At 64.8% G+C, this 23,082-nt stretch overlaps 4 protein-coding genes across 8 annotated transcripts; 1 reads left to right on the top strand and 3 right to left on the bottom strand.

Moving 5' to 3' along the window:
* Positions 1-52: 52 nt before the first annotated feature.
* LOC115490917 (CTD small phosphatase-like protein 2-B) lies at positions 53-1,570 on the bottom strand. Its single transcript, XM_032743807.3, has 5 exons — positions 1,466-1,570; positions 1,295-1,374; positions 1,091-1,217; positions 903-998; positions 53-346 (listed from the first exon to the last, which is right to left on the bottom strand). Exons 1-5 carry the CDS (start codon positions 1,568-1,570, stop codon positions 284-286), a joined length of 471 nt encoding a protein of 156 aa, XP_032599698.3. The 3' UTR covers positions 53-283.
* A 2,322-nt stretch (positions 1,571-3,892) lies between these two features.
* Positions 3,893-8,691, bottom strand: ADAMTSL5 (ADAMTS like 5). Of its 2 annotated transcripts, none has more exons than XM_030256992.4 (12): positions 8,619-8,691; positions 7,664-7,715; positions 7,423-7,568; positions 7,121-7,181; positions 6,937-7,045; positions 6,726-6,853; positions 6,512-6,623; positions 5,997-6,080; positions 5,239-5,402; positions 4,927-5,146; positions 4,647-4,718; positions 3,893-4,377 (listed from the first exon to the last, which is right to left on the bottom strand). In XM_030256992.4, exons 1-12 carry the CDS (start codon positions 8,675-8,677, stop codon positions 4,070-4,072), a joined length of 1,515 nt encoding a protein of 504 aa, XP_030112852.4. In that variant the 5' UTR covers positions 8,678-8,691; the 3' UTR covers positions 3,893-4,069. The 2 variants fall into 2 exon arrangements, with proteins under 2 accessions (XP_030112852.4, XP_072775568.1); XM_072919467.1 differs by having other exon boundaries at positions 4,172-4,377; positions 4,647-4,732.
* A 140-nt stretch (positions 8,692-8,831) lies between these two features.
* On the top strand, positions 8,832-12,842 carry PLK5 (polo like kinase 5 (inactive)). Of its 4 annotated transcripts, XM_072919470.1 has the most exons (8): positions 8,843-9,387; positions 9,669-9,776; positions 9,954-10,070; positions 10,866-10,995; positions 11,079-11,166; positions 11,250-11,345; positions 12,226-12,424; positions 12,500-12,842. In XM_072919470.1, exons 1-8 carry the CDS (start codon positions 9,289-9,291, stop codon positions 12,632-12,634), a joined length of 972 nt encoding a protein of 323 aa, XP_072775571.1. In that variant the 5' UTR covers positions 8,843-9,288; the 3' UTR covers positions 12,635-12,842. The 4 variants fall into 4 exon arrangements, with proteins under 4 accessions (XP_072775570.1, XP_072775569.1, XP_072775571.1 ...); XM_072919468.1 differs by having other exon boundaries at positions 8,839-9,387; positions 9,669-10,070; XM_072919471.1 differs by lacking the exon at positions 9,954-10,070 and having other exon boundaries at positions 9,149-9,387.
* THOP1 (thimet oligopeptidase 1) lies at positions 12,642-23,080 on the bottom strand. The gene is made up of 13 exons (XM_030257158.4): positions 22,846-23,080; positions 22,345-22,548; positions 19,653-19,801; positions 18,476-18,583; positions 17,586-17,688; positions 17,316-17,476; positions 17,085-17,220; positions 16,635-17,001; positions 16,174-16,375; positions 15,902-16,088; positions 15,513-15,641; positions 14,778-14,914; positions 12,642-14,702 (listed from the first exon to the last, which is right to left on the bottom strand). The coding sequence occupies exons 1-13, from the start codon at positions 22,859-22,861 to the stop codon at positions 14,547-14,549; spliced, it is 2,055 nt and encodes a 684-aa protein (XP_030113018.4). The 5' UTR covers positions 22,862-23,080; the 3' UTR covers positions 12,642-14,546.
* Between the last annotated feature and the right edge of the window lie 2 nt (positions 23,081-23,082).

Consider the following 23,082-nt stretch of genomic DNA (forward strand, 5'->3'; position numbering starts at 1 on the left):
GCTCAGCTGAAGAGGTTTGGGAATTGAGGCAGAGCCAGACCTTTCTCCAAGCTTATAATGACCGTGAAAACCTTGGCTGGACCTCACAGAGTAGGGGAGGAGGGAGCCAGGATGGAGCTTTGTCTCCAAAGGCCCCGGCTCTCCTTGGGGTCACCCCCAGCCCCCAGGGATGAGCTGGGACCCTGCAAACACCAAGGGAGATCCTGGCACAACCATCCAGCCCTGGGTGCCCCCAGCACAGCTTCTCCCTGAGCTGTTCCCCACCCTGCTCCTCCAGGCAGGCCTAATCCTCAGTGGGCAGCTGGCAGGGCTGGAATTGCCGCTGGATCTCGGGGCGCACGTCCTCCTGCAGGGGGAGAAACGGGGTAGGGGTGGGCTGTGCCAGAGGGCCTGTCCCTTTGCTGTCCCCATGTCCCCATCCCTTTCCTGTCCCCTTCCCCATGTCCTTTCCCCATCCCCACATCCCTTTCCTGTCCCCTTCCCCACATCCCATCCCCACATCCCTTCCCTGTCCTCACATCCCCATCCTGTCCCCATCCCCACATCCCTTTCCTGTCCCCATCCCCCTGTCCCCGTCCCCATCCCCACGTCCCTTTTCCTGTCCCCATCCCCACATCCCTTTCCCCATGTCCCCATCCCCACATCCCTTTCCTGTCCCCTTCCCCACGTCCCTTTTTTGTCCTCTTCCCCACGTCCCCATCCCCATGTCCTTTCCCCATCCCCACGTCCCTTCCCTGTCCCCATCCCCACGTCCCTTCCCCACATCCCCATGTCCCTTTTCCTGTCCCCATCCCCACATCCCTTTCCCCATGTCCCCATCTCCACATCCCCTTCCCCACATCCCTTTCCCCATCCCCATGTCCCTTTCCTGTCCCCATCCCCCCGTCCCTTCCCGGTCCTACCTCCTGGCCCAGCTGGCCCAGCAGTGGGATGAGGCGCAGCAGCTCCTCATCCTGAGGGTCCCCAGACCAGGGTGGCACCGGGACCCAGTTGGCAGCCTGAGGGGGGACAGGGAGAAGGTGGGATCCCGCACAGGGATCCCACACGGGGACTGGGACACGCAAACCCCCCCGGAGCAGCGCTGCCCTACCTGGGCAGGGAATCCCTGCATGGTGTGGTCCAGGGCCACCACCCTGGCCAGGTCCCTGCCCAGGCAGGTCAGGTCCTTCCAGTAGCAGCCCTGGGAGCAGACACAATCCGACTGGGAGAGGCAGTGCCTGGCAGGAGACAGAGCCGTGGGGACCCCGTCCTGGCACACAGGGGGTCCCCAGCGGGGCACCAGCAGCACCATCACCTGATCAGCTTCTTCTTGGGGTCCAGCACCTCCAGGAGCTTCTTGGCATAGTCCTTCTTCGCAGTGGTGTAGATGATGATCTGGCAGAGAGAGGGTGAAGGTCCCTGCGTGGGCTGCTCGAGTCCCCCACCCCCCAGGGGTCACCCCACAGAGCTGGGGGGCTCTGGGTACCTCGTAGGTCTTGGAAAGGCTCTCCAAGAACTCCTGCACATGTGGACGCAGCTTCACGTGGACCTGGGAGGGAACAGCATCTTGGGAAACCTCCAGCACCCCCATTGAGACAGCAAGGGGAGCCCCAAGGGGGGATCAGTGCCCTCACAGCAGGATCCCTCACCCCTTAACAATGGGATTTCGGAGCCCCTTCCCCTTCAGCCACAAGGGACATTGGCACAGAGGCCACGTGGGGTGGCAGTGAAGAGCCACATCATCCACTGACGTTCCCCCCCTCACAGCCCCCGAATAATCAGGCTAGCCCAGAGATCCGAGGCTGTGAGGGGAGGAATATCAGGAGAGGGCAAAGATTCCCAAAAGAGGCTCTTACCCTAATATAAATTGGTTCAGCTCTCTTTATTCTGTGATGTCCATGTGGAGAGGGGGTAAAAGAGGAAGAACAGGAATTGTCAGGGGTCTGTATAGGTTTTGGACAGGGTGGGCTTCCCTGGCTCTCCACCAACCCCGTTGGGGCAGGAAGGAGGGTCCAGGGTTATCCTGACAGAGTCACAGGGTCCCGGGGAAGGGGGCACAGAGTGCCCATGAGCTCCCTGAAACAATCCACAGCCCCAAATCACAGCTCCCCCAACCCCCCCAGACTCAACAGCCGCTGTCCCAACCCCGGGGCACCCACCTTGTAGGAACTCGCCTGGAAGTCGGTGGTGAAGGTGGCCGTGGCATCCTTCTGCCCGTGGGCGAGGAGGGAGGAGTAGAGCAGGATGCCATCCTGGGGACAGGGAACAGGCTCAGCCCCCAGCCCCGGGTGCTGCAGAGCCCCCCCGGACCCCCTCCCATCTCACCAGCTCCAGGACCAGGGTGTGCTGCAGCCTCCTCCGCACCCTGCGGGGCCCGTCCCTCGCTGGGGTCAGCGCCCCGGGGCTCGGCCTGGAGGGGGAAACAGAGGGTCAGTGGTGCTGGGGGGCTGTTAGACCCCCCCACACACATATTGGGGGGCTATGGGGACCCCCACACACACACTCACAGGCTGGGGGCCGCAGGGACAGCAGCGTCCTGATGCTCAACCTCGGGGAGCCCAAAGAAATAGGAGCCCCCGGGGCAGGGCGGTGCCGGGGGTCCCGCAGGGTCTGTGGGGCAGAGGGGTCCTGTCAGCACAGCCCCCCCTGCCCCACGCAGGGATTTCCCCGGGCAGGGACGCGCTCACCGCTTCCCCCGGGGCCGGGACTCTCGTCGGGTCCCCGCCGGACCAGCCGCCCCCTCCCGGGGGTGCCGGGGGAGGGGGGGACCCGCGCCCACCCCCGCGGGACGCGCTCCCCCTGCTCCCCCTCTCTCTGCCGGCTCCTGGCCCGACCCCGAACCGCAGCCCTGGGGCTCGGCAGCCCCTGCTCCTCCCTGGGGGGTTTCTTTGTGCGTGGGGTGGTCCCCAAACCCGCCATGGTGGGACCCTGCCAGGGACAAAATCCCCCACCCCCCCAGCAGCCCCAAATTAAGCTGGGGTGGGAGGGAGCTTTTTTATAGGGTGGGGGCACCTTTGCAGCCCGAATCGCTCCGGAGCACCTGGAATCACTCAGACTTTACCGGGACCAGCTGGGGCTCCGTTCTGCCGCCCCCCAGCCGGTCCCGGGGCTCATTTCTGTCACCCGATGTGACAAGGACCTTCCTGGGCTGGCAGCTGCCACTCGGGACACCCCAGAGCCCAAATTTGGGGACAGTCCCCAGCTGCACCAGCTGGGAAGGCTCAGCTTTTCCTGCCACCAGCCCCAAGCCCACCCCGAGGGAGCCCCGAGCGGGAGAAGCCCCCGGGGTGCCCCCAGCGCCCCCGGTCCCCTCCTGTCCCCACAGGGGCCCCGCGGTGGCCGCCACCAGCCCGAGGGTTGGGTTACGGGCGGGGGGGCTCTGGCACGGGTGGGGGACACGCTCGGCTCCGCCGGAAGGGAGATAAGCGGGAGGTCCCCGACCCCGGCAGGCAGAGCCTGGCACGGGGCCATGGGGACAGGGACACGCTGCGCCGGGTGGGAGCTGCTCCTGGGGCTCAGCGCGGGGACACGGAGGGGACCCCCTGCTCGTGGGGACACAGAGGGGACCCCCTGCTCGTAGGGACACAGAGGGGACCCTCTGAAATGTAGGGACACAGAGGGGACCTCCTGCTCGTGGGGACACAGAGGGGACCTCCTGAAGTGTGGGGACACAGAGGGGACCCCCTGAAATGTAGGAACACGGCGGAACCCCCCTGCTAGTGGGGACACAGAAGGGACCCCCTGAAATGTAGGGACACGGAGGGGACCCCCTGCTCGTGGGGACAGAGGGGACCCCCTGAAATGTAGGGACACGGAGGTGACCCCCTGCTCGTGGGGACAAAGAGGGGACCCCCTGAAATGGGAGGACCCCCTGGGCTGTCACCAGGCCAGGCGGGAAGGGACACGCGGCCAGTGAGGGGATAAACGATTTATTTTCTGCAAAAATAATAATAAATTACCATCCCCCCCTCCCTCCACCCCAAGGACGGCGAGATGGGCGGGGGCTCCTCTGCGGGGAGGGGGCACGGGAAGGGTTCGGTGCCCGGCGGGAGCAGCCGGTTCGCGCGTGGGGTCCCGTCCCGGGGCGGGCTCAGGGGGGCCGGGGGCAGTGCGGGGCCGCCTCCCGCACCAAACGGGCCTCGCGGGGCGTCCAGGGCCGGGCGTAGCCGCGCTCCTGCAGCAGGATGCGGTTCAGGGTGTGCTCGTGGTTAACGTGGCGCCGCGCCATCAGCAGGTACTCGCCGCCCTCGCTCAGCGTGGGGCACCCACAGGTGCTGGGCACCCACAGGTACTCCCGGGCCACCAGCGGGAAGCGCTGCCGGTACCGAGTCTTCACCTCCACCTCGTAGCGCGTCTCCCGCCCCACCACGCGCCGTGCCAGGATCCGCCCGTGGAACACTGCGTGGGGAATAATGGGGCACCCCTGAGCCCCTTCCCACGCGGGGCATCGCCTCTGGCGTCACCCCAAAGTCTCTTCCCATCCCCGGCATGGCGCTGAGCCCCTTCCCATCCCTCTCATCATCCCTGGCATCATTCTGAGCCCCCTTCCACCCCCGGCATCACCTCTGGCATCGCCCTGAGCTCCTTCCCGCTCCTGGCACTGTCCCCGGCAATGTCCCCAGCCCTGTCCCGCCCCCGACACCGTCCCCAGCCCCTCCCGGGCTCACCGAAGTCGCTCTGGCAGAAGTGCCGGATGCGCTGGGAGCGCCCCTTGGGCGGGCGGCACCTCCCGCAGCGCCCTGCGGGGATAAAGCTGCAGCAATTGAGGGGGCAGAGGGGACCCCTGACCCCCCAAACCCCCCTCATGCAACTTTGGGAGGGGAGGCTGAGGGTCCACACCCCAGAGAGGGACTCCTGAGAGCCCTGGCCAGGGCTTTTAGGGTCGTTTTTAGGGTCCCCATCTCCCAGCAGGGGCGCGGGGGGCTGCGGGGACCCCCGAGGCTGTACCTGCGGTAGCCCCGTCCTGGCTCGGGCCAGGGGGGCTCCTCGGCGGTGGCTCCGTGGCAGAGCCCCCGGGCCGTGGGGAGGGCTCCGGGGGCGGGGGGCTGCCGGCTCCCCGGGGCTGGGGCTGCCGCAGGGCGCTGCTGTCCCCGCGGCCGAGCTGGGGGTGCCCGCGGGGCAGCCAGAACTGGTACTCGATGCCGGGGTTGGGCTCCTGCAGCAGCACCTGGTGGGGTGGGGCGGGGGGACACGAGCCGGGCTGGGAGGGGCGGTGGCAGCGGGGGTGGCGGTCCCCGATGCGCGTCCCCCTGCCCGCACCATCACTTGCAGGTCCTCGCGGGTGGGTCCGGCCGCCTCCAGGCTCTCGGTGCCATCGGGGGTCCGGCTGTAGGTCAGGAGGGTTCCGGCGGCCTCGTAGGGCCCGGGCCAGGCGATGGTCCGGTCCCCGTTCAGGACGTAGCGCCCGTCGCTCGCCATCAGCGCTGCGGGAGGGAGCGGCTCCGGCAAACCGAGCCCCGCACGGCCCCGCACCCCCGGCCGGTTCCCCACCGGAGGCCTCTCCCGGCGCGGAGGGCAGCGTGGGCCGGGGAGCCGCGCTCGGGGCTCCGGGAATGCGGGAATCCGCGTTCCTGTTGGATCTTGGCTGCGGGCCCGAGGCACAGCCAAACCCTGGTGTGCAAAGGCAGCCCCGAGCCCCCCGAGCCCGCTGGGATGGGGGAAGAGGCTCCAGCTGCACGGGAAAGGGGACAGGGGTGGGGATGGAGGTCCCTGTCCTGGCCCCGCTCCAGCTCAGCCCTTCCCAAAAGCGCGGCCGCGGCCTCTGGAAAATCGCCCCGAGCGCTTTGCGAGTTCACTGACCCCGCGATGCTCAAAACAGCATCCGAGGGAGGGGAGGGGAGGGAGCGGCACGACATGGGACAAACATGGGAGAGCGCGGCGTGACACGGCGTGACACGGCCACCCCTGCCCTGCCCTGCCCGCACACACAGCTGGCACCAGCCTGGGTCAACTGGGAGCGACTGGGAGGGACTGGGAGGGACTGGGAGCGACTGGGATGGAGGCAGTTCACGTCCTACCCAGATAGTTGCGGCTCCTGTCCGTCACCTTGATGTGGGTGGCCCCGGCCGGGATCTTGGTCACATTCACATATCCCAAATATCCTGTGGGGGGGAAGGTCAGAGCAGAGCCTGGGCAGGCCCCGGGGGCACCGCGGGGGGACAGAGAGGGAGGGGACAGGGCACAGAGGGGACCTGGGCCTGGGGCATTGACCCAGCTGGGCCCATCAGGGACTCTGGGTGCCCCCAGTACCCCAGACACCCCTGGGGACATCACAGACCCCCCACACCCCAGGAGTGACCCCTCTGCAAGGAGTTAATCCCCCCCAAGTGAAGGGGCTGCTCCGAGTGCCCGTCCCAGGGAGGGACCAGAGACCCTCAGGATGGGAGAGGAGCAGAGGGGACGGGACAGGGGATGGGACATGGGACGGGGCACCCAGGCGATGCCCTGGGGACACGGATGGGGACAGGAGGACAGGGGAGCCAAGAGCCAAAGCATTCACCCATGGAGGGGGCCGGGGCAATGGTTCATTCACCGGAGGAGGGGTCCGAGCCCTGGAACAGCCGGTGGATGAGGACACACGAGCCGTGGCTGCAGTGGCCGCAGGCGTCGGGGCGTGAGCCCAGGATCCCGTCACAGCCCACGCTCTGTGGGGAGCCCAGACATCCCCTCAGCGCGGCCAGCCCGGGACTGGGGGTTCTGGGGGTTCTGGGGGTTCTGGGGGGGGTCCCAGCCCCGTGTGCACCCACCAGGCAGCGCCCACCGACGCACAGCTCCGGGGAGCCGGGGCTGCAGCGGGTCCCGTCCAGCACCCGGCCGAAGCTGTAGTAGAAGTTGTGCCCCTCGGCCAGGCAGTTGAGGTCACACAGGTTGGGGGCTGCCAGAGCAGGGGGGAAGGGATTGGGGTGATGCCCAGGCCGGGTGGGAGCCCCCGGGGACCGGCAGCAGCCCGGGACTCACCTCCGTGGAAGGGCACCCAGCGGTAGCGGGCGGAGGAGCCCAGGACGGGCCGGTTGTCGTAGAGGGAGCACTGCATGGCCCGGAAGGGCACGGAGCCACCGGGGCAGCCCTGTGGGAGCACCGGGATGGAGCCGGGGACCGCCACGGGGACCGGGGACGGGCACGTCGGTGCCGCGGCACTCACCGGGAGCTGGCAGAGCCGGTACTGCCGCGGGTCCCCCGTGCACGGCTGCTCCTCGCTGCTCCTGCGGGCACAGCGGCAGTGTGTGTCCCCCCGTGTCCCCCCGTGTCCCCCACAGCCACCCCCAGCTCCAGGTGGGTGCCACCGAGCCGCCCCCACAGCGTCCCCCATCCCTTGGGATGGCCCTGGCACCAGGCCTGGGGCGCTGCTGCGGGTCCAGGGCCACCCGAGGGGGTGGCAAGGCCATGCCATGGGCTTTGGGAGCTGGGGACACCCCGGGGGGGTCTGTGCTGTCCCCCACTCACCGCAGGCACCTCCGGCTGCGCAGGGCGACGCCGTCCCCACAGGAGCTGGAGCAGGAGCTCCAGGGTCCCCAGGACCCCCAGGTCCCCTGGGGCCGAGCAGGGGCTGGGGGCTCGGGGACCCTCGCTGGTGTCCCCAGGGCTGGCTCCTGCGTGAGGAAGGTGATGGGCAGCGCTGGAGGTGGGGTGAAGGAGCCCCGGGGTGCCACCGTGTGTCCCCCCAGCTGCCCCCCAGACCCCTCACCTGTGCCGTGCCCACCAGGCTGAGCCAGGCCAGCAGCAGCAGCCGCCAGGACCTGCGGAGCAGAGAGCCCTGAGCCCACCAGGGACAGGGACAGGGACAGGGACAGGGACAGGGACAGGGGGGTGGCACCGGGGTGTCCCCCAGCCCAGCATCACCACCGAGGTGCCCCCGGGAACTCCAGCGAGGGGCACGGGGGTGAGGGGGGGGCCAAACCCAGACCCAGCCGAGGGTCCCCAGGGCGGGGATGTGGGGTCTGGTGCCACCAGCGGGGACGGGCGGCTGGGGGACAGCGATGCTGGGTGGTGACACAGGCTGGGTGACGCCGTGTCCCCCACGCGTGCCCACGCAGCCCCGGGACGGGCGACGGCCCCGCCGCCCCCGGGGCCCCGCGGCGGGCGCCGGGCCGGGATCGCTGCCTGCCGGGGCAGGACCAGACCTGCACGCCGGGGCTCCGCGTCGCTCCCCGCACCGGATCCGGCCCCGCCGTGGGGCGAGCACCCACCCGGCTGGGGGGCAGCGGGAGGCCCCCACGCCCCACAGCGCACGATCCTGCAGCACCCCAAAGCGCCCAGCCCGGGGGTGCGGGAGGTGCCGGGAGGTGCGGGGGGTGCCGGGGTCCCATCCCCGTGTCGGGGAATCCCCCGGCCGAGCCGGTTCCGTCCCGCCGCGCAGCTCCCACGGCGACCGGGGGGTCGCGGGTGGCCACCGGCAGCCCCCGGCTCTGAGTCTCCCCAGCAGGACACGGAAAGGGGCGGGGGGGTCGCGCTGCTGCCGCTCCAGGGGGGTTTGGGAGCGTGCGGACCCCGCCGAGGCTCGGGCGATGCCGGGTGGGTGATGCCCACCCAGACCCCGCTGGCAGCGCGGGGGGCACCGCGTGCCTCAGTTTCCCCACAGGAGCTCCGGGGATGGGGGGTGGGGGGGGTCGCGAGGGTTAAAGCAGAAATCAGGAGCTTACCCAGCACCCTGGGGTGCCCCGCGGGGGTCCGAGCCGCCCTCACGGGCCCCCCCGGCCATGCCGCCCCTCGTCCGCGGCGGTTCAGTCCCGGTTCGGCGTCCCGGCGGCGGCGGGCGGGGGGGTCCCGGGGCGAGCGGGCATCGCCTGCGCAGCTCCGGGGGGGCCGGGCGAGGCTTCCCCCCCCCACCCTCCCCGTTCGCCGCCCGTCCCTCCCCGCCGCGTTATTAATATCCAGCCCCAAAGGTGCGCCCAGCCCTCCCCGGCCGCCCGTTAACCCTTGGGGGCCCGGAGCTCCGGCGGTCGGGGGGGGGCTAGTGGCGTCCCGGGGGGGCGGGGGTGCTGCACAGCGACATCAGCGCCCCCCGGGACCCCCCTCAGCCCCAGCGGCCGAGGGGAAAAGGCACCAGGAGCTCCGGGCGCGGTCGGATCCCGAGCCGGGACCCCCCTGTGCTGGGCATCCCCGAGGGCCGCGACCCCCGCGGGGGTCTCCGCTTCATGATCGGGGTTTTCTGGGGGGGCTCGGGGGGCCGGAGCGGTGGGTGTTGGGTGCGGGAGGGGCACGCAGCACCCCTGGGCGCCATGGGCACCCAGAGCCCGGAGCGGAAGGGGTTACAGTGCCGGGGTGCGGGTGTCCCGGGGGGTGTCCCCGGTGCCGGGCAGAGCGGGCAGGATGGTCCCGGGCAGCGCAGGGGCTGAGCCCACCCCCGGCTGGTACCTCCGCGACGAGGGCAGCGGGACCCTCTACAAGCGGGGACGGCTCCTGGGAGAGGTAAATCCCCTGAGCTGCCCCCGAGCCCCCTCCCCGCTGGGCACCCGGGGGTGGGGGAGGTCACACATCCACACCCCCTCCCCCAGGGGGGTCCCCGAGATGTCCCGATCCAAGGGGGACCCACCCCATCCCCTCTGGGGAAGGGGAAACTGAGGCACAGGACTGACCCCCAGCCGCTCTGATCCCTGGCGGTCCTTGCCCCACGGGGAGGGGCACCTGGGTGGGCACCCCAAGCCCCGGGACCCTCTCCTGTCCCCCCGTTCTCACGGGGTCACTCGCAGGGCACCTTCGGCCGCTGCTACCAGGTGACAGAGGTGACCAGCGGGCGGCTCTATGCGGCGAAGGTCATCCCGCGAGCCCGGCTGGCCGCGGCGGGCACCGGGGACCGGGTGAGTCCGGGGGGACACTCCCCGGGGAGAGGGGACAGCGCCCGTGGGTCCCCGCAGAGCCCGTCCGTGCCCCTCCCCGCGTGTCTGGGGGGGTTCCCGTCCCCGCGGGGTGTGTGCTGGGGGGGGTCCCCGGTCCCCGAGGGTCCCGCCGGGGCTGCCGGGCTCCTGTCGGTGCAGGTGGAGCGGGAGTTGGAGCTGCAGCGTCGCCTGCGGCACCGGCACATCGTGCGCCTGCACGGGCACTTCACCGACCGCGGCCACCTCTGCCTGCTGCTGGAGCTCTGCAGCCGGGGGGTGAGAGCTGCACCCCGAAACCGAGCCCTGGGACCCCGAAACCGAGCCCTGGAACCCCGAAACCGAGCCCTTGAACCCCGAAACCGAGCCCTGGAACCCCGAAACCGAGCCCTGGAACCCCAAAACCGAGCCCTGGAACCCCGAAACAGAGCCCTGGAACCCCGAAACAGAGCCCTTGAACCCCAAAACCGAGCCCTTGAACTCTGAAATTCTGCACCCCAAAACTGAGCCCCTTAACCCTGAAACTGAGCCCCTACAACCCAAAACAGAGCCTCTGAACCCTGAAATTGAGCCCCCGAACCCCGAAATTGAGCCCCTAAACCCCAAAACTGAGCACCCTCAGGCCGGGACTTCAGCAGGGCCCAGCCTGGTGCCTCGCTCTGTCCCAGTCCCTGTCCCTCCATCATCCCCTGTCCCTGTCCCTCTGTCCCGGGTCCCCCTTCATTGTCCCCAGTCCCTCCTGGCTGTCTCAGCCTCTGTCCCCAGTCCCTGCCGCTGTCGCAGCCGCTGTCGCTGTGTCCCCAGTCCCTGTCCCGTGTCACCCCTCATTGTCCCCAGTCCCTGCCGCTGTCGCAGCCGCTGTCGCTGTGTCCCCAGTCCCTGCCCCGCTCCCTGTGTCCCGTGTCCCCTGTCACTGTCCCCAGTCCCTCCTGGCTGTCACTGTCCCCAGTCCCTCCTGGCTGTCCCTGTCCCCAGTCCCTGCCCCGCTCCCTGTGTCCCGTGTCCCCTTTCACTGTCCCCAGTCCCTCCTGGCTGTCACTGTCCCCAATCCCTTCTGGCTGTCGCTGTCCCCAGTCCCTGGCCGGCGTGCTGCGGGCGCGGGGCCGCCTGACGGAGCCGGAGGTGCGCTTCTACCTGCGGCAGCTGCTCTCGGGGCTCCGGTACCTGCACGGCCACGGCCTCGTGCACCGGGACCTCAAACTGAGTGCGTGCGGGGACCGGGGCTGACCCAGGCACCGGGGGGGCGACCCGAGGTGGCCGAGGGTGACACCGTCCCCCCCTCCGCAGGTAACTTCTTGCTGACGGAGCGGATGCGGGTGAAGATCGCGGACCTGGGGCTGGCACGGCGGGCGGCACCGCCCGGGCGGCGCTGGGGGTGAGGGGGCCTGGGGGGCTGCACGGAGGGGGTTCACCCTGCCCGTGTCCCCAGGGGTCACCTCTCCTGTCCCCACAACTCAGGGCGCTCTGCGGGACACCCAGTCACCTGGCCCCGGAGGTGCTGGAGCGCAGGGGACACGCGGGACCCGCGGATATCTGGGCCCTGGGCTGTGCCCTGTGAGAGAGGGAGGGAGGGGAAAGGGAGAGGGGAGAGGGAGAGGGGAGAGGGAGAGGGAGAGGGAGAGGGAGAGGGAGAGGGAGAGGGAGAGGGAGGGAAAGGGGAGAGGGAGAGGGAGAGGGAGAGGGAGAGGGAGAGGGAGAGGGAGGGAAAGGGGAGAGGGAGAGGGGAGAGGGAGAGGGAGAGGGAGAGGGAGAGGGAGGGAAAGGGGAGAGGGAGAGGGGAGAGGGAGAGGGAGAGGGAGAGGGAGAGGGAGGGAAAGGGGAGAGGGAGAGGGGAGAGGGAGAGGGAGAGGGAGAGGGGAGAGGGGAGAGGGAGAGGGAGAGGGAGAGGGGAGAGGGGAGAAGGGAGAGGGGAGAAGGGAGAGGGAGAGGGGAGAGGGGAGAGGGGAGAAGGGAGAGGGAGAGGGGAGAGGGGAGAGGGGAGAGGGAGAGGGGAGAGGGAGAGGGGAGATGGAGAACGGATGAGGGGAGATGGAGAGAGGGTGGGATAAGAGGAGATGGAGGGAGCATGAGGGGTGATGGAGAAAGGATGAGGGGAGATGGAGGGAGGGTGGGATAAGGGGAACTAGAGGGAGGTTTCGGGGAGATGGAGGGAGGATGAGGGGAGATGGAGGGAGGGTGAGATAAGGGGAAATGGAGGGAGGATTCGGGGAGATGGAAGGAGGACAGCAGAGCTGGAAGAAGGATGGAGAGGCTGGAGGGGGGACAGGGGGGTCAGGAGGAGGACAGGCACACTGAAAGGAAGAAGAGGGGTGATGGAGGGAGGATGAGGGGAGATGGAGGGTGGCATGAGGGGTGATGGAGGGAGGATGGAGAGCCTGGAGGGACAGCGACACTGCAGGAGGAGCCCAGGGACGCTCCCGGCCGGCCTCCCCAGGTACACGGCGCTGACCGGCCACGCCCCGTTCGAGGCCCGCCACCGGCAGGAGCTGTACCGGCGCATCCGCAGCGCTCGGTACCCGCTGCCCCCGCAGCTCTCCCCCGGTGCCCGCGCCCTCATCGCCCTCATGCTGCACCCCGACCCCGCGGCACGGCCCAGCCCGGCGGGGCTGCTGGGCCACCCCTTCCTCACCCAGGTGTGGGGCCGGGGGACACGGGGGACACGGGGGACACTGAGGCACACGGGGGGGTCACCGCCTGTCCCTCCCCAGGGTTTCACACCCCGCACGCTGCCACCCCGCGCCTGCCACTCCGTGCCCATCTTCGTGGGACAGGAGCCCCTGTGCCGGATCCTGAGGGGGCTGCGGTGCTGTGGCTGTGTCCCGGCCCCTCCCCAAAGCACCTGAGCCCGAATTTCCACGGAGGAAAACCTTTATTAGTGCTGGGAACCGTCTAAAATCCAGTCATGGAAACAAGCGGGGTGGGACGTGACCGGTACGAACGGTGCACACACACACACACACACACACACCAGTTTGCCCTTAAAATGCTTAACGGGAAAAAACAAGCCTGAAATCCAAACCCCAAAATAAAAAGGAGCTCTCTTCCCTGCCAGCCTGGGATGGGGATGGGGATGGGGATGGGGAGGTGCAGCTCCATGTCCCGGTGCTGCTCCTGGGACTGGAGAGGTGCCAGGTCAGTGGGGACACCGGAGAGGGGACAGAGGGAGCTGTGGGCTGGGAAGGAGGGAGGAAAGTGCGTGGTTTCCCTGTTCAGCTTCACTTCTCTCTCTCTCTGGAGAGAAGAGTCGGAGAAAACGATGAAAGCTCAGTAAAACAGGACACTAAAAACACCCAGGGGCAGCACGGGCCTGAAACACGGAGGGAGGGACAAGGACAAGATGCTCGAGGTGGCCCCAGCAAGCACCAAGGAGCCACTCCCAGACCCCAGGGGTTGTCACCGGCCTTCCCCTGTCACCAGAGGGGCCTGGGGGAGGGAGGTGACAGCAACGACTGTGTCTGCACTGGGGGGAGCCTTGTCCCTTTGGTGACAAAGGAGAGGGAACAAGGAACAGCCTGGGGCGGTGAGCCGGGCCACTCACGCTGCCACTCGTGTCCCCAAACCACGGCAGAGCGGCAGGGATGGATCTGAGAACCCTCAAATCAAATGAAATCCGAGAGCCTCATGCAGTGCACAGAGGCTGGAAGGGCTGGGACACAAATCCCAGCTCCCCCCAAAGCTCCTCAGCCCCTGAGGAAGCGCCCCAAGACCCTTCCCAAGCCGGGAGCAAAGGCAGCCTTTGCCCTGGGGTCAGGAGCCTTGTGCCACACCACCCTGTGCCACGCAGGCTCTGGGGACACTGGGGACAGCCTGGGGCAGGTGGCACAGCCCGGGGCTGGCTGCTGTCCCTCCTGGCAGCTCAAGGCCTGGCACGGAGCCCACGGGGTATTTTTAGCCCGGCATTTGTGTTGTTTGAAGCTGTCAGCTCGGTGTTTTCAGTCCTAAACACAACCCTGCCCTGTCCCAGCCCCCTCGGAGCTGACAGCAACAGCAACACCCTCGGCTGCCACGGCCTGAGCCCCCCAATGCCCTGGGGGGGCCCCAAGATGACCTCGAGATGGCCCTGGGACATCTGGCAGCACACAGAGGCCACGTCCCCAAATTCCCTGTTCTGGAACACCCCAAATTCCCTGCTCTGGAACACCCCAAATTCCCTGCTCTGGAACACCCCAAATTCCCTGCTCTGGAACACCTGCACCGGCCACCTCTGTCCCCCTGCCAGGCAGGAAGGTCCCTGAGGGACTCAGGGCAGGATGTTCCAGTCAATTCCCTGTGGGTTTTGAGCTCTGGGATCTCCCCATCTTCACTGCACAGCCAAGAGCTGCCCAAAGATGAGGAGAGCAGGACTGTCCCTGCCCTGGTGACAGCTGTGTGTCCCGGGACACAAACCAAGCCAAGGTGGCAACAACAACAACAACAACAACGAGGTTTCTTAAAAGAGAAGGGATTTAAAAACAAAAGATTCAAGTTTGGGAACTCCTCTCCCCCTCCTGCCAAGCTCCAAATCAGGCCAAAAACTCACCCTTGTGCAGAAATCAGGTTCAAAGTTCAGCCAATTGGTGTGGGTGACCCAGAGCCCCATAGGGGTGACCAGGGCAGGTCACCTCTGTGTCACCACAGAGCCCCGGCTCCCAAAGGCCAGGAGGGGCTGGGAGCAGGAGCCTGGAGGGGCAGCGCCAGGCAGGGGTGGCACGGGGCTGTTTGGTGACAGGAGCCAGGCCAGGGCAGGAGCTTCCCCTTCCAGGACCCAGCAGCGCCTCAGGCCGAAGGCACCGAGCTGCTCTCCACCTTCAGTCCCTTGCTGGCCAGGAAGGCGTCCTGCTTGGGCTCCCGGCCCAGGAACCTCCTCAGCATGTCGGCCGCGTCCACGGAGCCGCCGGGATGCAGGATGCACTTCCTGTAATCCATGCCCACCTGCGGGCACACACGGCGCTGGGACACCCGGCCCGGCTCCCGCCCCCCGGGCACGCAGGCAGAAACTCTCCCTACCTTGCAGTTCATGATTCCCTCCTGCTTGAAGCGGGTGTGGAACATGTCCATGGAGTACACCTCGCTCCAGAGGTAGCCGTAGTACTGGGCGTCGTAGCCCCCGGCCAGGTGGCCGAAGGTGGCCGGCATGTTTGTACCTGAGGGGACACAAGGGTGGGAAAAGCCAGGGAATCTCAGAAAAACTGGACAGGACAAACGCAGGTCTGAACCAATGTGGTTAATCAAACGTTCTCCCTTTATGCCAGATAAGATGGTAGTTTATATAAGTTTCTACATAGTTTACAAAAACAAAGGCACTCTGATTGGCAAACTAACATTGTTTACCTTTTCCTTAAAGTGGCCTAAACCTCACACTATAAACCTTTACTAATTCACACCCAGACAGCCCAGTGGTCCCCATCACACCTTAAGACTATTTCTATCTGCGCCACAAGCTCTGAATTTCTAATTGCGTCAGAGGCCTGAAGGCCTCACCAGGCCCAAATCTGAGGCCTAGACTGGAGTAGCTCAAATCTCATAACTCACATCCTCTTTCTCTCAAAAATGCTTCAACAAGGGGTCATTTCCCCCATGGAAAATCCCCCTCTCCAGTGCTGTGTTCACAGCCCAGGGCACAAAGGGAGGAACTTTCCAGGCTTTTCCAGCCCTGCTTTTCCTGGAGCCAGCAGAAACCATCCCCACGCGAGAGGAACCTGCTGAGCCCTGCAGGAGGGACAGGAGGGTGGCACCCCGTACCTGGGGTGGCAGGGACACCCAGCACCTCTTCACAGAGCTGGGCAAACACCTCCACGGGGTCAGCCTTGGTCTGGGTGTGCAGCGCCTGGTCCACCTTGGCCAGGACAATCTGGCGCAGGTTGAAGAGCCCTGTTCCAAAAAAGGATGAGGAGAAGGGAAACTGAGGCTGGAATGCTGCCTGCAGGAGTGTCACCAAGGCTGGTGGCAGCAGGGCAGGCTGGGTGGCACCTCTTTGTCCCTTTCGTGTGCCACGTCACCCTCTCTCTTCCCACCATCCCCTCAGAACCCCCAGCACCACGGCGAGCAAGGAAAAGCCTTTCTGTCCCCAGCCACGTCACTGAGTGTCCCCTTGCTGTCCCCACACCCAGGGCACGTCCATTCCCTCCCACCTGTGTTTGCCTGCCGGGATTTAATGAGCTTCTCCAGCAGCTCATCCGGGATGGGGCTCCCGGTCTTGTAGTGCCTGGACATGCGCAGCAGCGGCTCCTTCTCCCACACCCAATTCTCCAACATCTGGGACGGGGCCTCCACGAAGTCCCGCTCCACGTGTGTCCCGCTGAACATGGCAAACTCCGCCTGGGGGACACGGCCGGCTCGGAATTCCAGGGAAAAAGGGGCTGGGGTCAAAACCCCAACCTGTGCCAGCGCAGGGAGGCCTCACCTGAGAGCACAGCTGGTGCATGACGTGCCCAAACTCATGGAAATAAGTCTCCACCTCGTCGTGCTGCAGCAGGGAAGGGGCGTCCGGCGTGGGCTTGGTGAAGTTGGCCACCATGGCGGCCACCGAGATTTGCCGGCTGGAGTCCGGCAGGAGGCAGCCGGGCTGGAGGCCGAAGCAGGCGGCGTGTCCATACTTCCCTTCCCTGGGGAGGGACAGGAGGCTCGGGGATCCTTCCAAAAACCACACACAGCCACGGCCTCCCCCTCCTCATGTTGTGGTCCTCTGAGGAGCTCACAGTGACCCCGCTGGTGACACCTTGGTGACACCTCGGTGACATCCCTGCCCCAGCACGTGGCACTCCCTCTGCCCCACACAGCTGGGAGCAGGAATCTCCTCTTCCTCAGGCTCTGCTCCCCCTTGCCCCAGCCCTGCTCCCGATTTCCCCTCTCCCCAGGCCTCACCGTGGGTACAGGTCCAGGTAGAACTTCCCGATGGTCTCCCCGGAGGACGCGTCCTTCACCGTGTAGAGCTGCACGTCCTCGTGCCACACCTGAGCCTTCTCCTCCAGGTGGAAGGTGAGGCCCAGCAGCTCCTGGTAGATGGCCAGGAGGCCCGTGGTGACCACCTGCATGGGGAAATACTCCTTGAGCAGGTTCTGGTCCACGCTGTACTTGGTCTCCTCCACCTGGTTCATGTAGTAGCGCATGTCCCAGGCGTTGATGCGGTTGTCGAAGTCCAGCCCGCGCTTCTCGCACTCCTTCTTCTTCAGGTCCAGGATCACGGCCCGCTCCTTCTCCCCCAGGGGCTTCAGCTTCTGGGCCAGCTCATCTGGGGAAGCCAGGCAGGGCTGGGATCAGGGGTCGGAGCAGCACACCCGGCCCAGGACGTCCCTGCTCGGCCCCAGCACGTACCCAGGAACGTGGCCACCGTCCGGCTGCTCTTGGCCATGTTCATCTCCAGCACAAAGTCGGCGTGGGTGCTGAAGCCCAGCAGATTGGCCTTCTGAGCCCTCAGGTCCACCAGCTCCTTCAGGATCAGGCAGTTCTCCTGCAAGGCAGAGAGGGAAGCACACGGGGGAGAAGGGAAGCAGTGTGGGAAGAAACACAACTCCCAGGGGAGATCCCCTGGTGGGTCCCACCGACCTCTTTGCACCTGGAGTTGAACATCTCCTCCACCTTCCTCCTGGTCTCGGGCACGTAGCACTTCTTCAGCAGGGGGAAGTAGTGTGGGTACTTCAGGGTGACCTTCAGCTTCCCATCCTCTGTCTTCTCCAGGGAGTTCAGGAAGTCCTCAGGGAGCCCCCCTGGGAAAAGAGCAAGGCAGGGGCTGAGGGTGAACCCAGGATTCTGCAGGAATGCTCTGGGATCATCCAGTGCAGGCACTCAGGGCCCTGCCAGCAGAGCACTCCATACCCAATTCCTCCCTGGAGAAGGGCAGGAAGGTGGTGTCCTCGTTGAGGTTCTTGTTGAAGTCGATGCACAGCACGCTCAGCTTTTTCTTGATAGCTTTGATTTTCTTCAAAATGCAGAAAAATCGGAGAGAAGTCAGAGCTGGGGGTGGGGGGGCACTCAGGCTGTCCCCACCCTGCTGAGCTGCCCAGCACGGAGCCTGGACTTGGCTCTGCCCCAGCCCAAAGGGGCACAGTTAATGATGGTGAGGCAGCAGCCTGGAAAGGCTCTCCAGGCTCACACCTGGCAGGGATCAGCCGCCTCAGCAAGGTCCTGCCTGTCCCCTGCTGCTTCAGGAGCTGCAGGTGCTGCAGTAATGACCTCCTCTCTCCTCATTTCCCATTTTCTTCTGCTTTTAACCCAGTTTTGAGCTCCTCTGCTGGTGCATGGTAAGAAATGGAGGTCCCTGAGCAGCTCAGCCTCCTCACCTCAACTCCAGCCCTTGGACAGGGGGATTTGGTGCAAATTCCCCTATTTCCCCTTCCCAGGAACTCCTCAACCCCCACTTTGTGAACATCACCCTTTCAACGGAAAGGAAAAAGGGAGGGCTGGAGGCATCACCCAAAAACACCGGAATTGGGGGCAAAACCCAAACCTGAGCTCAGACCCTGCCCTGAGCCCTGCCAGGACGAGGAGGGAATGGATTCAGACTGACAGGAAGAAGGATTAGATGGGATATTAGGAAAAAATTCCTTCCTGTGAGGGTGGGGAGACCCTGGCACAGATTTCTCAGAGGAGCTGAGGCTGCCCCTTCCCTGGAAGTATCCAAGGCGAGCTTGGAGCAACCTGGGATGGTGCAAGATGGGCTTTAAGGTCCCTTCATCCCAAACCATCTTGGAACTCTGTGCTCTCACCTCCTGTGTCTCCTCAGGGAGGTGGAGCCCGTTCCTTTTTCCCAGCTTGATCAGCCTCTCCAGGTACCTCTTTGCCTCGGGCTTCAGGGAAGCACTCTCTGCTTTCTCCTGCAAAACAAAACAACTCCTCCTCCTCAGGGAGCTGCAGGAGCAGGTGCTGCAGGAAGCTGCTTCCCAGTGGGAGTTCTGGGAACACCAGCAGATGGAAAAGCTCCAGGGAAGGCTTTGGTTTAGTGCAGAGGTTCCTGTGTCACCTCAGGGCACGGGTTCCTCCCAAGCTGTGGGAATCCAGGGCTTCCCTCTGGCTGCCCTGGGACCCTGGCAGGGGTCAGGAACCCCCCTGGACAGAGCCCCCAGAGACACTGGCTGTGATCTCTGTCCATGGAAAAGAGTTTTCAATCTTACAGGATGAATTACAAGCTCTGAGTGTTTGATATCAGTAATAATTAAGTGTGGCACGGGTGCAAAAGTAAAATTTTAGGATTCTAGATTAGGGGTTCAAAGGGGACAAGATGGAGGAAATTGGGTGTGCCTTGTCCTTTTTCTCCTTCTTCATGCCCTCCATGTTTCACTGTGGTGTTGGCATTTTTCTGTTGGTTCAGGCTGGGGACACACTGTCCAACGTAGGTGACAGATATTGGCACGTTATTGTAAATCCAGCACAGGTAGTTTGTGGTATTTAATGTTTGTACCATCCCACTGAGGGCAGAGCCCCACACGCTGCCCTGCAGGACAGAGCTGCGGCAGGGCAGCAGAACATGTTAGAGATAAACAGAATAAACACCCTTGAAACCAGCACAGACCAATTATGGCTTCTGCTTTGGCAGCGGGGCTGAAAGACAGAGACTTTTACAATCTTGGGATCATTTAAATATCACAGATTCCGACACCAGACTGCTTTAAACATGTCACCTTTGTGCCACATCAGCATTTTGGGGGGGATCACCACTGAGGTGCGTTGGATTTACCAAAAGCCCCTCGGCAAAGGGGAGATCAAAGCTCTGAGTGGAGGCAGAGCCCTCAATCCCAAATTTCCCACCCCTCACTGGAGCTGGACCGCTCTGCCGTGCCCACGCCGTGCTGCCGCCCCACTCCTGCATCGTTCCCTTCTCAGCTCTGGGATGAGGGACAAGGATCTGCTGGAATTCCAGGGGGTTCCAGGCGGCAGGGGACGCACCTGGAGCCACACAATCCTCTGGTACACGTCCTGCCTCATGCTCATCTCCACGTCGAACTCCGAGAGCTTCTTGTCGGCCTCGGTGCTGGCGGCGCGGGTGGCCTTGCAGGGGGACACGTGCTGGGGGAAGTCCAGCATGTTCCTACGGACTGGCGGGAGAAAAGGGGACAGGGATGATGGCTCCACGTCCCAGCACACGCCCAGAGCCAGGCTGGCAGCCCCAGAGCCTTTCCCACCGCCCACACACTGCAGGGCAGAGAGGTGGGATGTGGCTCCTGCTCCCTTTGGTCCCTTCCCTGCTGCCCAGCACATCCACCCTGCTGGATTCCCACCACAATCCTCCCAAAATCCATGGGAATTCTGTGCCTGTGAGTCCCCAGCAGCTCTGCCCCAGCTGTGGCAGCACAGGAGGTTTGGGGAGCCCCGTGCAGGGCCAGGAGTTGGACTCGATGCTCTTTTCCAGCTGGAGGAATTCCATCATTCCCGATGGCAGCAGCATTCCCTGCCTCCTTTAAAGCTCAAAGTGGGACAATCCCTTCCCACAGACACTTCCCAAAAAACCACCATGGCCCAGGTGCGCCCTGTCCTGACGCAATTCCACTCGTGGGAAGGCAAGGAGAACATTCCCTGCTGCTATCCCTGCAAAAGCTCCACCAGCAGCACTCCAGGTGCTCTCCAGGCACCTGGATTCTCCCCCCAGCAGCAGCTCAGCCAGGGAAGTGCTGACAGCCGTGCTGAGGTGAACATTCCTCCTGCTGAGCAAGAGGAATTATTATTTTTTCCCTGTTATTTTAGGAAAAAAGAACTGGGAGAGGAGGAAGACGAGGCTGCTCCCTGCCCCAGACAGGTGGGGCAGCTCGAGCACACGGAGCAGCCCAGGTGTCACGAGGAGGGGCCACCTGAATTGTCCCCCTGCTGCAAATAATCATCCAGAAAGCCACCAAACTGCACAGTTTTGGTGCTATCACATTGTGGTACTTCCCTCCCAAAAAAATCCCAGCGGGACTGACTGTCCCAAAAAATCCCAGCAGGATTTATCCTCCCCAAAAAATCCCAGCAGGATTTATCCTCCCAAAAAATCCCAGCAGGACTGACTCTCCCAAAAAATCCCATCAGGATTTATCCTCCCCAAAAAATCCCAGCAGGATTGATTCTCCCAAAAAAATCACAGCAGGATTTATCCTCCCAAAAAAATCCCAGCAGGATTTATTCTCCCAAAAAATTCCAGCAGGATATATCCTCCCAAAAATCCCAGCAGGATTGACTCTCCCAAAAAATTCCAGCAGCAAACAAGGCACATGGAGAGACATTTGTCCACTGTCCCAGGGAAAATTGAGGAAGGAGGTGAGAGTTTTTTGGATTTTTCTCTGCTCCCACTGGTGACACAGGAAAGCTGGGACAGCCTTGGGAACTTGGCTGCTCCTGCTGGCCTTGGGTTAATTTGCTTTTCCAAATCTGCTCTTTGTGCCGGCTCCTGGCTGTGTCAACATTAACTGGGAATAAAACCAACATTCTGCTGGCAGCCACAGGGAGAGAAAAGCAGGTGACAGCACAGAGCTAAAAAAAAATTCCGAAAATCCTAATAATCGTGGAATGGGTTGGAAATTATCTCAAAGCTCAGCCCTGCTATGGACAGGGACATCTCGCACTATCCCAAACTGGCCTTGGACCTTTCCAGGGATGAGGCAGCCACAGCCTCCCTGGGCAAGCTCGGAGCCTCCCACCTTGCCGGGAAGAGGAAGGTGTGTCCCACTTGTGTATCCCAACTGTGTATTCCACCCTCTTCCAGCAGGAACAGCTCCCCCAGCCCAATCCCACCCTCTTCCAGCAGGAACAGCTCCCCCAGCCCAATCCCACCCTGTGCCAGCAGGAACAGCTTCTTCCAGCCCAATCCCACCTTTGTATCCCACCCTCTTCCAGCAGGAACAGCTTCTTCCAGCCCAATCCCACCCTGTGCCAGCAGGAACAGCTCCCCCAGTTCGATCCCACTAATCCCACAGATCCTACCTGTGTATCCCACCCTGTGCATTAAGGAACAGCTCCCACAGGTCAATCCCACCCTGTGCCAGTAGGAACAGCTCCCCCAGCCCAATCCCCCCAATCCCACCCTCTTCCAGCAGGAACAGCTCCCTCCAGCCCAATCCCACTAATCCCACAGGTCCCATCTGTGTATCCCACCCTGTGCCAGCAGGAACAGTTCCCCCAGCCTGATCCCACTAATCCCACAGATCCCACTTGTGTATCCCACCCTGTGCCAGTAGGAACAGCTTCCTCCAGCTCAATCCCACCAATCCCACCCTCTTCCAGCAGGAACAGCTCCCTCCAGCCCGATCCCACTAATCCCACAGATCCCACTGTGTATCCCATCCTCTTCCAGCAGGAACAGCTCCCCCAGTCCGATCCCACTAATCCCACAGATCCCACTTGTGTATCCCACCCTGTGCATTAAGGAACAGCTCCCTCAGGTCAATCCCACCCTGTGCCAGCAGGAACAGCTCCCCCAGCCCAATCCCACCAATCCCACCCTGTGCCAGCAGGAACAGCTCCCTCCAGCCCGATCCCACTAATCCCACAGGTCCCATCTGTGTATCCCTGTATCCCACCCTGTGCCAGCAGGAACAGCTCCCTCCAGCCCGATCCCACCCTGTGCCAGCAGGAACAGCTCCCCAGCCCGACCCCCCGGTGTACCCACCTGTGTATTCCACCTCCACGTCCGCCAGAGCCTTCAGCGTGCTCTCGTAGGAGACCTCTCCGCGCTCCTGGGCTCCCACGCGGTCGTACACCAGCTTGGTGCTCTCGGTCAGCTCGGCGGCCATGGCCTCGATCTGCTCGGCCGTCAGGTCCCAGCGCAGCTGGCTGGCCAGGGGCCGCGGGGCCTGGCTGTCCACGACATTCCCTGCGGGACAGCGGCGGGGACAGCTCGGGGACAGCATTCCAGGGAGAGCGCGGCCCTCGGGAATTTGCGGCGGGATCATCTCGCGGCCGCTCCTCGCCCCTCCCGGTCCCGAAACCCGACTCCGTGCCCCGCCGGCTATTCGGGACGGGGCCGTGCACAGAGGTGACCCGCGGGGAGAGGAGACCCCGGCCGGCCTGGGGGGCCGCCCCCGGCCCGGTGCTGCCGCCCCATCCCTCTCCCCTCAGCCGCTCTCCCCGGTGTCCCCGCGCTCCCCGTGCGCCCCCATCCCGCCGGTACCTGTCGGGGGGGCCATGTCGGGAGTACCGGGGGTGCCGGGAGGCCCCGCGCTGCTGACGAGGCCGGGAGGAAACCGGGCCGGCCCCACGCACCGAGCATGTGCCCCGACCGGAGAGGCGGGCGGGAGAGCGGGGCATGCTGGGAGCGTGGAGGACCGGGCCGCTCCCGCCGCGCCCGCACCGCACCGGGGCCGGGCGGCGGGGCAGGTTCATCCCCGCCGCGACCCTCCGAGCCGGC

This window comes from Taeniopygia guttata, chromosome 28 (assembly GCF_048771995.1).
Source record: "Taeniopygia guttata chromosome 28, bTaeGut7.mat, whole genome shotgun sequence".
Taxonomy (NCBI): Eukaryota; Metazoa; Chordata; class Aves; order Passeriformes; family Estrildidae; genus Taeniopygia; species Taeniopygia guttata.

Excerpts from the sequence above, each read along its gene's own strand:
- PLK5 (XM_072919468.1), top strand. The coding sequence starts at position 9,289 with ATGGTCCCGGGCAGCGCAGGGGCTGAGCCCACCCCCGGCTGGTACCTC. Across the intron at positions 11,167-11,249 it reads CCGCCCGGGCGGCGCTGGGG|GGCGCTCTGCGGGACACCCA; the intron begins GTGAGGGGGCCT and ends CCCACAACTCAG. Across the intron at positions 11,346-12,225 it reads TGGGCCCTGGGCTGTGCCCT|GTACACGGCGCTGACCGGCC; the intron begins GTGAGAGAGGGA and ends CGGCCTCCCCAG.
- THOP1 (XM_030257158.4), bottom strand. Across the intron at positions 16,376-16,634 it reads TACCTGGACCTGTACCCACG|GGAAGGGAAGTATGGACACG; the intron begins GTGAGGCCTGGG and ends GTCCCTCCCCAG. Across the intron at positions 16,089-16,173 it reads TGCACCAGCTGTGCTCTCAG|GCGGAGTTTGCCATGTTCAG; the intron begins GTGAGGCCTCCC and ends CGTGTCCCCCAG.
- ADAMTSL5 (XM_030256992.4), bottom strand. The coding sequence starts at position 8,677 with ATGGCCGGGGGGGCCCGTGAGGGCGGCTCGGACCCCCGCGGGGCACCC. Across the intron at positions 6,854-6,936 it reads CTGGGTGCCCTTCCACGGAG|CCCCCAACCTGTGTGACCTC; the intron begins GTGAGTCCCGGG and ends CTGCTCTGGCAG. Across the intron at positions 5,147-5,238 it reads GCGAGGACCTGCAAGTGATG|GTGCTGCTGCAGGAGCCCAA; the intron begins GTGCGGGCAGGG and ends CCACCCCACCAG.
- LOC115490917 (XM_032743807.3), bottom strand. The coding sequence starts at position 1,570 with ATGGGGGTGCTGGAGGTTTCCCAAGATGCTGTTCCCTCCCAGGTCCAC. Across the intron at positions 1,218-1,294 it reads CCCAAGAAGAAGCTGATCAG|GCACTGCCTCTCCCAGTCGG; the intron begins GTGATGGTGCTG and ends GTCTCCTGCCAG. Across the intron at positions 347-902 it reads TGGGCCAGCTGGGCCAGGAG|GAGGACGTGCGCCCCGAGAT; the intron begins GTAGGACCGGGA and ends CTCCCCCTGCAG.